Source organism: Monodelphis domestica, chromosome 4 (assembly GCF_027887165.1).
Source record: "Monodelphis domestica isolate mMonDom1 chromosome 4, mMonDom1.pri, whole genome shotgun sequence".
In the NCBI taxonomy this organism is placed as follows: domain Eukaryota; kingdom Metazoa; phylum Chordata; class Mammalia; order Didelphimorphia; family Didelphidae; genus Monodelphis; species Monodelphis domestica.
This window is the reverse complement of record NC_077230.1, coordinates 410,551,477-410,565,311: the sequence shown is the minus strand read 5'-3', so window position 1 is coordinate 410,565,311 and position 13,835 is coordinate 410,551,477. Positions and strand designations below refer to the sequence as shown.

The 13,835-nt window shown below is 46.2% G+C and overlaps 1 protein-coding gene across 1 annotated transcript in view; it reads right to left on the bottom strand.

Moving 5' to 3' along the window:
* The window catches only part of MEGF6 (multiple EGF like domains 6), a 149,147-nt gene that overhangs the window by 39,606 nt on the left and 95,706 nt on the right, over positions 1–13,835 (bottom strand). Inside the window, exons 14-17 of the mRNA XM_056826200.1 lie at positions 2,562–2,687; positions 1,726–1,857; positions 1,487–1,615; positions 283–414 (exon numbers count right to left, since the gene is read on the bottom strand). Coding sequence (XP_056682178.1) covers positions 283–414; positions 1,487–1,615; positions 1,726–1,857; positions 2,562–2,687 — 519 coding nt within the window. The remainder of the gene's footprint in view (positions 1–282; positions 415–1,486; positions 1,616–1,725; positions 1,858–2,561; positions 2,688–13,835) is intronic.

The window sequence follows — 13,835 nt, the reverse complement described above, 5'->3', positions numbered from 1 at the left end:
CAGAGGTCGGGAGGCCACCATGTTTCCCTCCTCTCCCCCAAACATGGGTCCGGATGAGTTCAGGGTAGAAGGATTCGGCTGAGCCCACCGGGAAGAAGCCAATATGGTCTGAGTGCTGAGCCTGCCGTCTCCCCTCCGGGAAGGGAAGGAAGCGGATTGGGGAGCCAGGACACAAGGGAGGCCACCCAGGAGAGCCTCCTCTTCCAGGAAGGCGGTTCTCCAGCTTTCCTGCCCCCAAAGGAAGGCTCCCGCCAGAGGCACCCACTCCCGGGGGGTACTCACTCTGGTCACAGCGCAGGCCCGTGTAGCCAGCTTCGCAGATGCACTGCCCGCTCACGGGGTCACAGCTCCCATGGCTATAGCTACAGTTGCAGGAGTGGCTGCAGTCCGGGCCCCAGCGACCCACGTCACAGGCTGAAACAGAGCTCGAGTCACTACTCTGCCCCACGGAGGCCCCACTCAGGACTGTGTCCAGGCACAGGCCAGTTGGTGACAAAGGAAGCCTGGGGAGACTCTGGGTGGGAGGAGGAAGAATGGGGGAAGAAGAACCGGGACCTTGTGGGTGTCAAAATGAGGAGGACCGGCTGGGGAGGGACACCACGGCGAGGAGAGTGCCCAGAGAGCAAGCTGGGATGGAGGTGGGCATGATCCCAGCTCTAAGGAACCATCCTAGCACCCCTCCAAGAAGCAGAGTCCCCAACAGACACAAAGAAAGGAGCGGCAGAGGAAGCCTCTTATCTGAGCAAGGGATATCTGGGAATAGGATGTCGGAGCTCGGAGGGACCTCAGAGCACAGAACGTCAGAGCTAGGAGGTGTCTTAGAACAGGGGATGTCACAGCTGGGAAGGAACTTAGAACAGGGGATGTCACAGCTGAGAAGGAACTTAGAACAGGGAATGTCACAGCTGGGAAGTTCTTAGAGAAGAGCTGAGACGATCAGAGCCAGGCAAGACCACAGAACAGAAAATATTCGAGCTCGAAAGCACTTTAGGACACAGAACTTCAGAGGGGGGAGGACTTGAGGCCATAGGTCAGAACAGTTGGAGGATTCTAGAATCTATTTTGTCAAAAAGAAGAACCTTAGAACGTAAAATTTCTGAGGTTTACAAGATCATAAAATGTTTCTGCTAAAAAGAACTGAGAATGGAGACTATCAGTGCTGGGTAGGGGGGTAGAGGGTGGGAAGGGTACTTAGAATATAGGATGAAAGGGCTGGGAAGCACCTAGAACAGAGAATGTCCAAGCTGGGAGGACTTGGGGATCTTCTATTCCCTAAGCTCCATTTTATAAATGAAGGAGTTGAGATGAAGCTGTTAGAAGATTCATATGATGAAGCCTGTGGAGGTTCAGTGACTTGCTCAAGGTCTCCTGGATAGTAAGGAGCAGAGCTGGACCTAGATCCCAATTAGGGAGGAGATGACTGACCAGAGGCTGGAAGACTCCCCTTTCCAAGTCATGGTTTTGGTCTGCCTTGACCCCTACCTACCTCTTCTACAGCTGATGCCAGTCCAACCAGGGGCACAGCTACAGCGCCCAGTCACAGGGTGGCAGTGCCCATCATTCCCACAGGAGCATCTGAGCTGACAGCCCTGCCCAAACCAGCCTGCCGGGCAAACTGTAGCAGAGAGGAGAGAGAAGAGGAGTGGGATGAACCACTGACCCAGGAGGCTGTCTGTGCCATGTGTCTAGTCAATCAACCAATGGGGCTGAGGAGGGGGCACTCACAGTCTTGGCAGTGGCTGCCAATATATCCGGGGAGGCAGAGGCAGGCTCCAGTCACGGGGTCACAGCCAGCACTATTGTCACAGGCCGGGCAGATCTCTTGGCATCCAGGGCCCCAGCGTCCATCAGGACAGTCTAGACCCCCAGCCAAGCCCAGCAAAGAGAGAGAGGTCAGGATGTCCTCAGACCAGAGTGTCTTTTTACGTCACAAAACTCCCAAAGGTAGAAGGTATTTTGGAAGGGCTGGAAGCATCATCTCTTGGGATAGTTAATTTGGCACTAAATCTGGGGAGGGAGTCTGGCTTCCAATGGGTCTGCAGATTTGAGGAGATTTGGGGAATGCAAAGGAGCAGTCAGTATATGGGCACATATGTACATGTTGCTCTGGACCTATTCTCAAAAGTACTAGAAAACCATCCAGAAAAGTGGGGGGTGAGAAAATCATAAAAATAAAGATAATAAGGAGAGAGACTAGACTAGACTGTGATTTCACTGATATAGAAAACTTCCAGATGAGAAAACTCCTTTTACTAATTCACATCAGAACCTCCACTGCAATCATGGTCTTAGAGAGGTTCCGGGTTCACTCAGAAGTTGGGTGATTATCCAGGGACAAACATCCAGTGTGTATCAGATGTGAGGATCTTCTAGATGCCGAGTCCAGCATTTTTTCAGCTAGCTATGCCAACTTCCTCTCTAGAAGATATGAGGAAGATGCTCCCTCAGGATGGCAGAGAGGAGAGGTGCCAGACGTGAGGTCAACTGTCCCTCTGGGGATGGCATGAAGAGCAGGCTGGGGCTTGGCATACATTGGCTCTAACTCCTGCCTGGTCTCTCACCTTTGCTGCATTCATTCCCAGTTCTCCCTGCAGGACACAAACACTGTCCTGTGAACCGGTCACAGGGGGCCCCTCCACAAGAACAGGATCCAAAGCAGTTACTGCCAAATTTTCCTGGGGGACATTCTGTGGGGGCAGAAGCAAAAAGCAAAGGGTTCAGGAAGTCAGCCTCATCGGTCTAAAAATTGCCTCAAGTCCTCCCAGACACATTTGAGGCCAGAAGTGACCTGAGAGGTCATCTAGACCAATTCCTTATGTGGGAGATGAGTAAACTGAGGCCTGAGGAGATCAAGTGGGATTAGCAGGGATATGCAGGTAGAATGTGACAGTTGGGATACTCCTCTTCCAACTTTGGCTATTCCAAACAAAGCCCTCCCGTTCTGCAAACCAACACAGAGTAGACCCTCTAACTCCATAAGTTGTCAGGACCTGGGCTTGAGGTATGACCCCTTAGAGGTAAAAGACTAAGGAAGCACCAAGAATAGGCAGGTGGGAGTCAGAGCTAATTGTCTAAAGACAAAGGTGGCCAAGGTCTAAGAGATCAAAGTTGGTCCGTGAATGTAATAGACCAGGTACAGTTCCTGAGGGCTCCATCCAGTACCCTGGATAGCTCCCTAGGAAGGGAGATGCCTGGAAGAAATCTAAGGCTAAGCCCCAGACCTATTGGGTGGATTCCATCCCTTTGGTCTCTGGTTATCAAAGGAAACTCGTGCATTCATGCCCAATATGTCCTCTCCAGTGCTGGAGATTCATTTCCCAGAGAGATTCTGGTCTGTGTTAGAGAGAGGAACATGGTTTGGGGGTCCATAAGACTGACCGTATTCCCAAAACAAGCCAAGATGAGGGGAAAAGAAATGGCCACTAAACGATTCATTTTCTAAAAGCCCTATCTCTTGGGGACCGCGTGCCCCCATTCCAGGGACTCCCAAGGCTCTCCAAGAGAGTGGCTGAATATATACATGAAAAATGGATTGATGAAACATAAGCAATTCAACAAAAGCAGTGACTGAATGCGGAGAGATCTTCGCCCTTCATAACATATGGTGCATTTTAAGCCTTGGGGGATGGCTCTGGGAGGCAAAGGGGGCATTTTATTATCTCTGCTACATGTTTGAGTTCTTTTTCAATAGGGGAAGAGGGAGGCAGTGAGAGGAACAAGTGTTGGGGGACAAATACACTGTCCTTTAACCAGACCATCTGCAGATGGGCTCTGTGGAAGCTTCCAATTTAATCCCAAACACTACCTTTCCCTGGCCCATTCATGGAAGACCTGAGACATTTGGATATTTTCAGGTACCCCTGTCCTCTGAGTAGGAAGAATGAAAGCAAGAGAGACATCTCTAATGTCAGGAAGTCAACAGTCTATCCAGTCACTTAACTCAAGGTCCAGATAGGCCAGAACCAGGATCTTCTATGAAAGTAATAGGATTTTGGAGCTAATAGGAACCTTTAAGGTAATCTACTCCAATCTGCTCATCTTACAGATGGGGAAACTGAGGCTCAAGAAGACTAGATAACATGCTTATGTCCACATAGTTGGTTTTAGAGGCAGAATTGGAGGGGTGGCTGGGTAGTTCAGTGGATTGAAAGCCAGGCCTAAAGATGGGAGGTCTTAGGTTTAAATCTGGCCTCAGACACTTCCCAGATGCGTGACCTTGGGCAAGTCACTTGACCCCCATTGCCTAGCCCTTACCACTCTTCTGCCTTGGAACCAATATTGGTTCCAAGACAGAAGGTAAGGGTTTAAAAAAAAAGAATTGAAGACCAATTCACTGATCTTTCTACCAACTCATACTCAATTCCCAGCACTAGGAATCAAGGAAGTAGCTGGGAAATCCTTGTTAACTTGATTTGTGAGGGGAGTATGTTTGAATAGCTGGGACTGAGACACTGCCATCTTTTCAGGCACCCATCCAGGTTCAAAACCTTAGACTCAATCTCCCCTATCTTCACACCCCATTTGCAGTCAGTTGCCAAATTTTATCTCTACTTCCAAAACATCTCTTGGAATCATCCCTTTCCCTCCTAGCCTACAGCTATCACCCTAGTTTAAGCATTGCAATAGCCTTCTAAATGTTGAGCTTGCCTCCTACCTCTCCCCTCTTCCATTTGTTTTCCATATAGCTGCCAAAGTCATATGTCTAAGGTCCAATTGTAAATGCATCACTCTCCAGCTCAAGAAGTGTCAGTGGCTGGCTCCCTCTGGCTTCTGGGGCAAAATGCAAACTCCTGTCGTAGGCATGAGGAGCCCTTTATAATCTGACTTCCATCTTGCCTTACAGATTTATATCATATGGTCCTCCCTTTCTTCCATACTCCCTTCCTAGAAAGTACTGACCTCCTTGCAGTTCCTCATCCATGACAATCCATTTCCCATTGCCATGCCTTTGTGACTGATGGTCTCCAATTTGTCTAGAACTGTGTTGGCAAACTTATGGTATGCATGCCAAAGGGGGCTGCTCCTCTCCTCCTCTCCACCAAGTCTGAGGACATTTCTCACATCACCTTCCCCTCTACCCAGCAGCCCAAAGAAAGTGTCTCCTCCCTCCCCTGTCTGGGGCAAAGGAGTAGCTTACATGTGGTGTAAGAGTTGCAGTTTGAGCACTCAGTCTCTAAAAGGTTCGCCATCACTGGTCTAGTATATATTCCTTTCTCACCTTCACTTCTCAGCATCCCCAACTCCCTTCAAGGCTCAGCTCATATGCTGCCCCTTAAACATAGTCTTTCCTAACTGCCCATTTCTTAGTGCCCCTCTCCCCTGCTCATTATGTTGCCTACAAATTAGCTTTGCTTATCCATGGATGAGGTAGTTTTCCCCCAGTGGGATGAAAGCAGAGGTTGTTTTCATTCTGTCCTTGCATGCCCAAGACTTAAGATCGGTCCACATATATATTAGATATTTACTAAATGCTTGTAGAATGAATGAACCAGCTGCCTAGATTCTGCCTAAATTTCATTTATTTTCTTCGTCATTCCAGATTCTGTCAAGACACATGGGAGCTCTTTTCTCAGCTAATCTATGATTTGTGAAGTTGAAAATAAAACCCCAGACTCATGATTTGCAGGGGAATTCCCTGTTCTCCAAATATATTGCCTCATGTCTCCAGTCTGCCTTGCCCCCAGCTGTCTAGCTTCAGACCTTTCATCCCCTGGATGTCACTGACTTCAAAGGTTACGTTACCCAAGAATAGGGTTCATGGGCCAGAGGCCAGGGGAGAAGGGGTTCGCATGTCCCACGTGTCCACAGTCCCTGGCAAGCAAGCCCTCTCTGGCTTCTCCTGGAATGAAAATGACCAAGCGTCTATCGCGAGGTGAGAATAAGACTCTCCCCAGCCCTGCGGCTCTTTGTCTAGAGAGAGACCTAAAGATGGCAAAGCCCCGTCAGCCCTCCGCATTCCAGCAGCTGAGGGGAAATACAAAACCACTACTGACTTTAAAGTCTAAACAGCCGGGGCTAAGCCTGGAAACTAGATCCCGCCAGTCCCACTGACTCATAATGAGTGAAGGGCAAACTTGGGAGTGTTTGGCAGCGCCTGGGAAATCATGTGGCCCAGGATGTTTATGTGGGGATTAGGCCAACGGCTCTGCCTTGGAAATGGGTCTAGAGATCTCAAGGGATCCCCAATGAGCCTTCATTTGGAACACCACTAGCCTTTAGCCAAAGCTAGGCCAGTGTCCTTGCACTGAGCCTGGAGTCCAGAGAGGCACCCAGACACACAGACACCCTCGTCACTTGACCACCAGGCTGAGAGCCTCACAGACTGCCCCACATGGGGTGAGCTTCAGGCTGGTGGCTCAACCGTAGGGGGGACAAGATAAGGGTCACATAGTGTAAGCATTAAAATTTTTATTCCTTTATTTCTAATGATCAATAATAAATGTCTTAAAATATAATATTGAAATTATTTAATATTAATTTTAATTTTTACAATAGGTAGGATGTGTCTGAGGCCATATTTGAACCCACGACCTCCCATCTCCAGGACTGGCTCTCTGTCCACTGAGTCACCTAGCTTCCCCCCTACATGGCTTTAAGATTGGTAAGCACTTTACAGACATTATCTTATTTCATTTTCACATCAGCCCTTGGAGGTAGGTGCCATTATTACCCTCATTTGACAGATGAGGAAACTGAGGCAGAGGTTAAATGACCTGCCTAGGGTCATATAGCTAGTAAGTGTCTAAGGCAAGATTTCAACTCAAGTCTTAGTAACTTAGGGTCTAGTGTTCTGTTCATTGCACCATATTGCCAACTCAATTTTTTTAATCAGTAAAATGAGAGGAGAGGGCAGCTGGGTGGCTCAGGGGACTGAGAGTCAAGCCTAGAGACAGGAGATCCTAGGTTCAAATCTGGATTCAGACACTTCCCAACTGTGTGACCTTGTGCAAGTCACTTTACCCCTGTGCTTAGTCCTTACCATTCTTCTTCCTTGGAAACAATACACAGTATTGATTCTAATACAGAAGGTGAGGGTTTAAGGAAAAATGAGAGGAGTTGGATTACTGGACCTCTAAGATGCCTTTCAGCTCTGAATGTATGAAGACCTGGAATATATACAATCCCATTGTTGACTAGTTTCAGTCCAATTGTGTCTGACTCTTTGTGATCCCATTTGGGGTTTTCTTGGCAAAGATACTGGAGTGGTTGGTCATTTCATTTTCCAGCTCCTTTTATAGATAAGGAAACTGAGGAAAGCAAGGTGAAGTGACTTGCCCAGGGTCACCCAGCTAGTTAATTTCTGAGGCTGGATTTGAACTTGGGTCCTCCTGACTTCAGGTCTGATGCATTATTCACTGTACCATCTAGCTGCTCATGTTTACAATAATTCAATACAAGGTAATCTATAGAGGGAGAGGACAAGACTGAGAACTGTGGGATCTGTGGGATTTTGGGCAAGCCAATTAACCTCTGTGTGCCTCAGTTCCCCCATCTGTAAAAACAGAGTTAAACTGGATTGTCTCTGAGGTCTCTTCTAGCTCTTGACCTGTGAGTAGGCAGTGAGTAGCGCTTATTAAGCACACACTCTTCTAAGTACTGAATTGAAAAAAGTGGAACGAATAATGAATGACTTTGTTGGTGTTCATGCTGTCATGTCCTGAGAAGACTTATGACGGCCCAAATAGTCCCCATCACTGGTATTCCCAAAGGACTGGGGTTTGCTCAGCACCTTGTAGATATTATCTCATAGGATCCTCACAAAAACCCTCCCAGGCTCAGAAAGTCCTAGTTATCAGTGCCTCCATTCAGAAAGGAGGAAACTGATCATTGGCCAAGTGATTTACTCAGTCCTCTTGTTCGGTTATTTCCAGTCATGGAAATAACTCTTCATGTTCCCATTTGGGGTTTTCATGGGAAGAATACTTCAGGGGTTTGCTATTTCTTTCTCTGGCTCATTTGACAGATGAAGAAACTGATGCAAACAAGGTTATGTGACTTACCCAGGATCACACAGCTAATAAGTGTCTGACGGCAGATTTGAACTTGGGAAACTGAGCCTTGCTGACTCCCAGCCCAGGGCTCTACCCACTGCATCACCCAACTGCTTCTAACCATGGTCACATGCTAATAAAAATCTGGAGCAAATTTGAACCCAGGACTTTTTAATCTCCAAATTCAACCCTCTGGTGTCTTCCTGCTTTCCCTTTTAAAAGATTGAGTCTGCTCACAGAATGTTACAGTCCCTAGTGCTACAGCTACCCTCTTCGGTTTGTGAGCAAGCCCTACCGATCATCTCTTAGAGGACAATCGCTCCAGAGTCCCCCAGGAAGGAGAAAAGGTGGGGAAAGAGAAAAGGTCTCTGCTTTGGGCTTTGTAGCAATATTAGGGCACAGAAGAGGATTTTCCTCATATTCTTTGTCTCCTCTCATTGAGAGCAGATGCATACTGTGGTCTCTAATGGTTTCTATCCCCACACAACAGTCAAGAGCCCCCCATTCCTATAAAACTATCTGTATTATTTCCTGTGACTCTTCCCTGAGTGACTTCATGCCCTAACAGAAAACAGAAAAAACAATAACAAAGGAAAACAAGGGAATGGGTGTTGAGATTGAAATTCTGGTCCCCAGAGGTGATGCTGTTGACTTCAGAGAGGCGAGGGAACATGTGGGGAACTGGAGGTGAGGGGGGGTCCCTGGATGAGCCTCTGCTCTTTGACTTGATGACTGGCTCAGCCCTCACCCCCAAAGGGAAGGCATCACTCAGGTCCCAGATCTAGCAGAGAAGAGGATCCCAGGATCCTGGAATGTCGCGGTTGGAGAAGACATCATTAGCTACCTCGTCTAAGCTGTCCTTGAATAAGAATTCCTTCTACCACATCCCTGACAAATGGTCATCCAGTTTCTGTTGGAATACCCACAATGCACCCATCGCCCTGCCAAGCAGCCCAGCCCGCTCCTGGACAGCCTTTCCTGACCTCAAGCCTAAATTTAAGTTCGTTTCTTTGGAACTTCCACCCATTCCTGCTGGTCCTGTCCTCTGGGGCCAAGGAAAATAAAGTCAAAAATTGTCTCGTCAGCTCCAGAGAGTAACACACCGATCAGTCTTTTTGCCACAGCCTGGTCACTTCCTCCCCTGGTCCAGGTCCAACCATGAACCAGAACGTTGGGAACATAATCGTGCCTCATCCACCCAGTCTCCAGTTTCCTCTCCGCCCCAGTCTGAGGGAGAGAAAATCCATCCCCTCAAGAAAATGACCAGAGAGAAGGTCCCAAATGTCTTTGTGGGGTGGCCTCATGCCTGATACGTCCCCCCATTCGAGGTAGATTTTTTGCAGTAAAGGCATTGCCTCTGTTTAGGGCAAGAGCTCCTTGGTAGCCATTATAAACCCATCTATTGGCTGGAATAAATGTGGCAGGTTGGAAAGAGTCCTTAGCTTCAGGGGCAGGAGATCTAGAATTCTGGTCCGGGTCCTGTCCCTAGCTAGCAGCTGTGGGTGACATAATGGATAGGGCGCTGTATTAAAGCTCAGGAAGATCTGGGTTCAAACCCTACCTCAAAAACTAGTACCCTTCCCATCTCCCTTCAATGAAATGCAAGTCATTCAATAAAATCCCAAAGCATTTGTTAACAGTAATAACTAACATTTAGGTGTTATTTGAGTGTTGATATTTGTAGCTGTGTATCCTCGAGAAAGAAGTTAAATGGCCTCTGTCTGCCTCAGTTTCTTTCTCTGTGAATAGTAATAGCAGATGGAGAGGCAGGGATGGAGATGGGAGTTCCTGGGTTTAATCTGATCTCAGAGGCTTCTTGGCTGTGTGGCACTGGGTAAGTCACTGAAGCCCCTTTGAACCCCTAGACCCTTGCCAGTTTCCTGTCTTGGAACCAGTATTTAGCATGGATTCTAAGACAGGAGTTAAGGGTTTTAAAACTAATTAAAGTATTCACATAGTTGTTAGAAGGATTAAACGTGACGTATCTTTGTATACTTTAAAAACAATATAAAAAAAGAAAAAGAAATTAAACTAGAAATGAAGAAAAAACACAATGTGAATATTATTGTGGTTGCTGTTGTCGTAATGGGGGTCTGTGCTAAGATGGAAGGCTGTGGGAACAAAGAGGAGGGGATGGATGAAAGAGATGGTGCGGGGGTCCCGATGGATGTTAGCAAGACAAATATTCGATAATATTTTTAAGAAATGCTTTGGGATTCTTTTGAAAGACTTGAAGAAGGGAAGGGCCCAGATAGTAGAACAGAAGCTTCCTGAGGACAGGCAGGGTCTGTTTTTGTAGTCTGACTTTGTTTTCCCAGGACCTAACGTGATGCCTTGTAAATGGAAGACTCAAGCTTGTTGGATTAAATTAGGTTGGATTTACCAAATTGTAAAGAGTGAAGAAGGTTGCTAAGAGGTGCCATAGTGCATAGAGCACTGGTCATAGAATCAGGAAGAGCTGAGTTCAAATTTGACCTCAGACAGGTCTAGTTGTGTGATCCTGGGCAAGTCACTTAACCCCAATTGCTTAGCCTTTATGGCTGTTCTGCCTTGGAAGTAATGCATAGTGTTGCTTCTCACTAATTCTTTTTTTTTTTTAAACCCTTACCTTCTGTATTGGCTCCAAGGCAGAAGAGTGGTAAGGGATAGCCAATGGGGGTCAAGTGACTTGCCCAGGGTCACACAGCTAGGAAGTGCCTGAGGCCAGATTTGAACCTAGGACCTCCTATCTCTAGGTCTGACTCTCAAGCCACTGAGCTACCCAGCTGCCCCCCATAGTATTGCTTCTAAGATGAAAGGTAAGTAATTTTTAAAAAATAAAATAAAATAAATAGATGAAATAAGTGAATGACTGAATAAGTAAATGAACAAATAAATACATAAAAATAAATAAATACTGAACAAATAAATATATAAAAAGAAAGATAAATAAATACTGAACAAATAAATACATAAAAAAGAAAGATAAATAAACACTGAACAAGAGCTTCACATATCTAAGTGATTTTCCTTCTAGCTGGCAGGGGCCTTTGAGTTCTAACTTGAAATCCTTTTTTAACCCTTACCTTATGGCTTGGTATTAGTTCTAAGACAGAAGAGCAGTTAGGGCTAGGCAATGGAGGATTAAGTGACTTGCCCAGGGTCACACAGCTAGAAAGTGTATGAGGCCAGATTTGAACCCAGGACTTCCCATTTCTAGGCCTGAATCTCAATCCACTGAGTCACCTAGATGCTAACTAGCTGTCCCCCTCTTCCCTATCATTAAAAAAAAAACAACTTATCTCCTGTCTTAGTATAGATTTTTTTTCAGTTTTTATTTTTTCTGTGTTATACATGTATCATCATGCAAAACATATTTCCATATTATTCATTTTTTGTAAGTTCCCCCTTTCATCTTTAAAGAAGAGGAAATGGATCCTAGCAAAATGAAGTGATCTGCCTAAGATTTGATTTTTAAATGAAGGGATTGGACCAGATTAGGGGTCCTTAACTAAGGGTGCCAGAAGTTGTTTATAGATAGATAGATAGATAGATAGATAGATAGATAGATAGATAGATAGATAGATAGACAGACAGATAGATGGATAGACAGGCAGACAGACAGACAGATATATGGATAGACAGATAAAAAGACAGACAGACAGACAGACAGGCAGACAGACAGACAGATATAGATAGATAGATAGATAGATAGATAGACAGACAGACAGACAGACAGACAGACAGATAGATAGATAGATAGATAGACAGACAGATGAATGGACAGATAAACAGACAGACAGACAGACAGACAGACAGATAGATAGATAGATAGATAGATAGATAGATAGATAGATAGACAGACAGACAGACAGATGAATGGACAGATAGACAGACAGACAGACAGACAGATAGATAGATAGATAGACAGACAGACAGACAGACAGACAGATAGATAGATAGATAGATAGATAGATAGATAGATAGATAGCTTCAATATAATTGGTTTCCTCTGAAATCCTGTATACTTTATTTTCTGAGAAGGGGGTTCAAAGGCTTCACCTGACTGACTGTCCCAGGGATCCAGGACCCATAAAAATGGGTTAGAACTCCTAAATTAGATGAATTCTACAGTTCCTTCCAGCTCTTACATCTTTGATCCCATGCCTCTCTTAAAAGGACCCATGTTTTTCTCTACCTCTAGCCCTCTCCTTGGTTGCTAGAAATGCCCCCTTCAGCATATGGCATTCACTCCAGGCTGGTCCAGCTAATGCCTCCAGCCCAAGAGGCCTGTCCATCCTGTCTCTCCTCAAGGAGGCACTTGAGGGTTCCCAGGGATGGTCCCAGAGTCAAGACTTCCTCACCCTCCAGCCCTGGGCTTTGGCTGTGAACAGAGGTGGTCAAGTCTCTCCATCATTTTCCAGGTCCCAGGCTGGTGAAAGCTTCTTTCCAAAGCCTTCCAGGGGATATTAATGCTTCCCTGTTTCCTGCCTTGTTCCCAAGCCCCTGCTACAACCACGAACCTAATTAGAATCCCATTTGTCTCCAGGATGAGTGGGTGTAGATGAAGAAGGAGCAGAGGAGCCAAGAGAAGGCTCAGACCTGCCTGTGGTTACTGTCGGCAGCTGGAGCCCGAGCAGGGGCCCCCGAGTTATTCATGTTGTGGCTTTCCTTTTTTTCCATCCCTATCTGATGACAGGGCTGGGCTTTTTCCTATCAGCCATGAGATAGAAAGAAGCTTTGAAGGACGGAATCTTCATGAAAAAGCCCATGTTCTCTTGTTGTTCAAAGCACGGGAGGAGGGGGGAGAAGGATTATTTATTTATCCGGCTCTTTGATATTTCAAAACCGCTAAAATCTCATGTAGGCAAACGGCTATCTGGGAGAGAAAGTTGTATGGATCTGCTTCTCTGAGAGCCAGCTTTGAGAGGCTGGCATGGGCATTTGGAGGGGGAATCAAGAGGACCTGGATTCTAATTCCGGTTCTGCCCCTGGCTCATCGTGTGGCCTTGGGCAAGTCAGTTTCCCATTCCAGGCTCCATAGGATGGAGGATTGGATGACACTGAAGCACCCTTCCAGCTCAAACCCTTCTAAGCCTGTGATCTTTGTTACAGAGCCAACCCTAAACCACAGCTCTCTTGACTCTTTTAATTCTCCGTTGTGGGATGCCACTCAATTTACACATTCTGTCCATAGTGAATCAGGCTGGGAATGAGCCAGGGGCTTCGGAGGCTGCGTGGTGGAAGGGGAGGGTCTGGGAGGAAGGAGACCTGGCTTCTGTTGTCTATCAATAAAAATTTGTTGACTGATGGACTTCTGCTCTGGGCTCTGCCTTCAATGGACTGTGATTCACCTGAGCAGCCCGAATGAAGAGGAAAGGAGAGATCCGCTGGGCTTAACATTCCCCAGGACAACACATGTGAGCTTCTTAAGAGCAGGGATCATTTCAGACTTTATATTTGTATTCCTAGTACCTAGAACAGTACCTGAAACACAGTGATACCATCTCCCACCTCCATGCTTTTGTGCCTCATTTCTAAAATGTTTTTTTATCTAATCTTTGTTTTCTCCTCCATTCATTCTCTCTTCCTTACTCTTTCTTTCTTTCTTTACTTCTTTCTTTCCTCTCTCTCTCCCCTTCCTCTATTTCTTTCTCTTTTTTCCTTCCTTCCTTCCTTTGCCTCTTCCTTCCTCTCTGTTTTTCTTCCTTCCTTTGTTCCTTCATTCCTTTCTGTTTTCCTTTCTTCCTTCCTTTGCTTCTTCCTTCTCTCCTGTTTTTCTTCCTTTTTGTTTTTCTTCCTTCCTTCCTTCCTTCCTTCCTTCCTTCTTTTGCTCTTCCTTCCTTCTTTTGCTCTTCCTTCCCT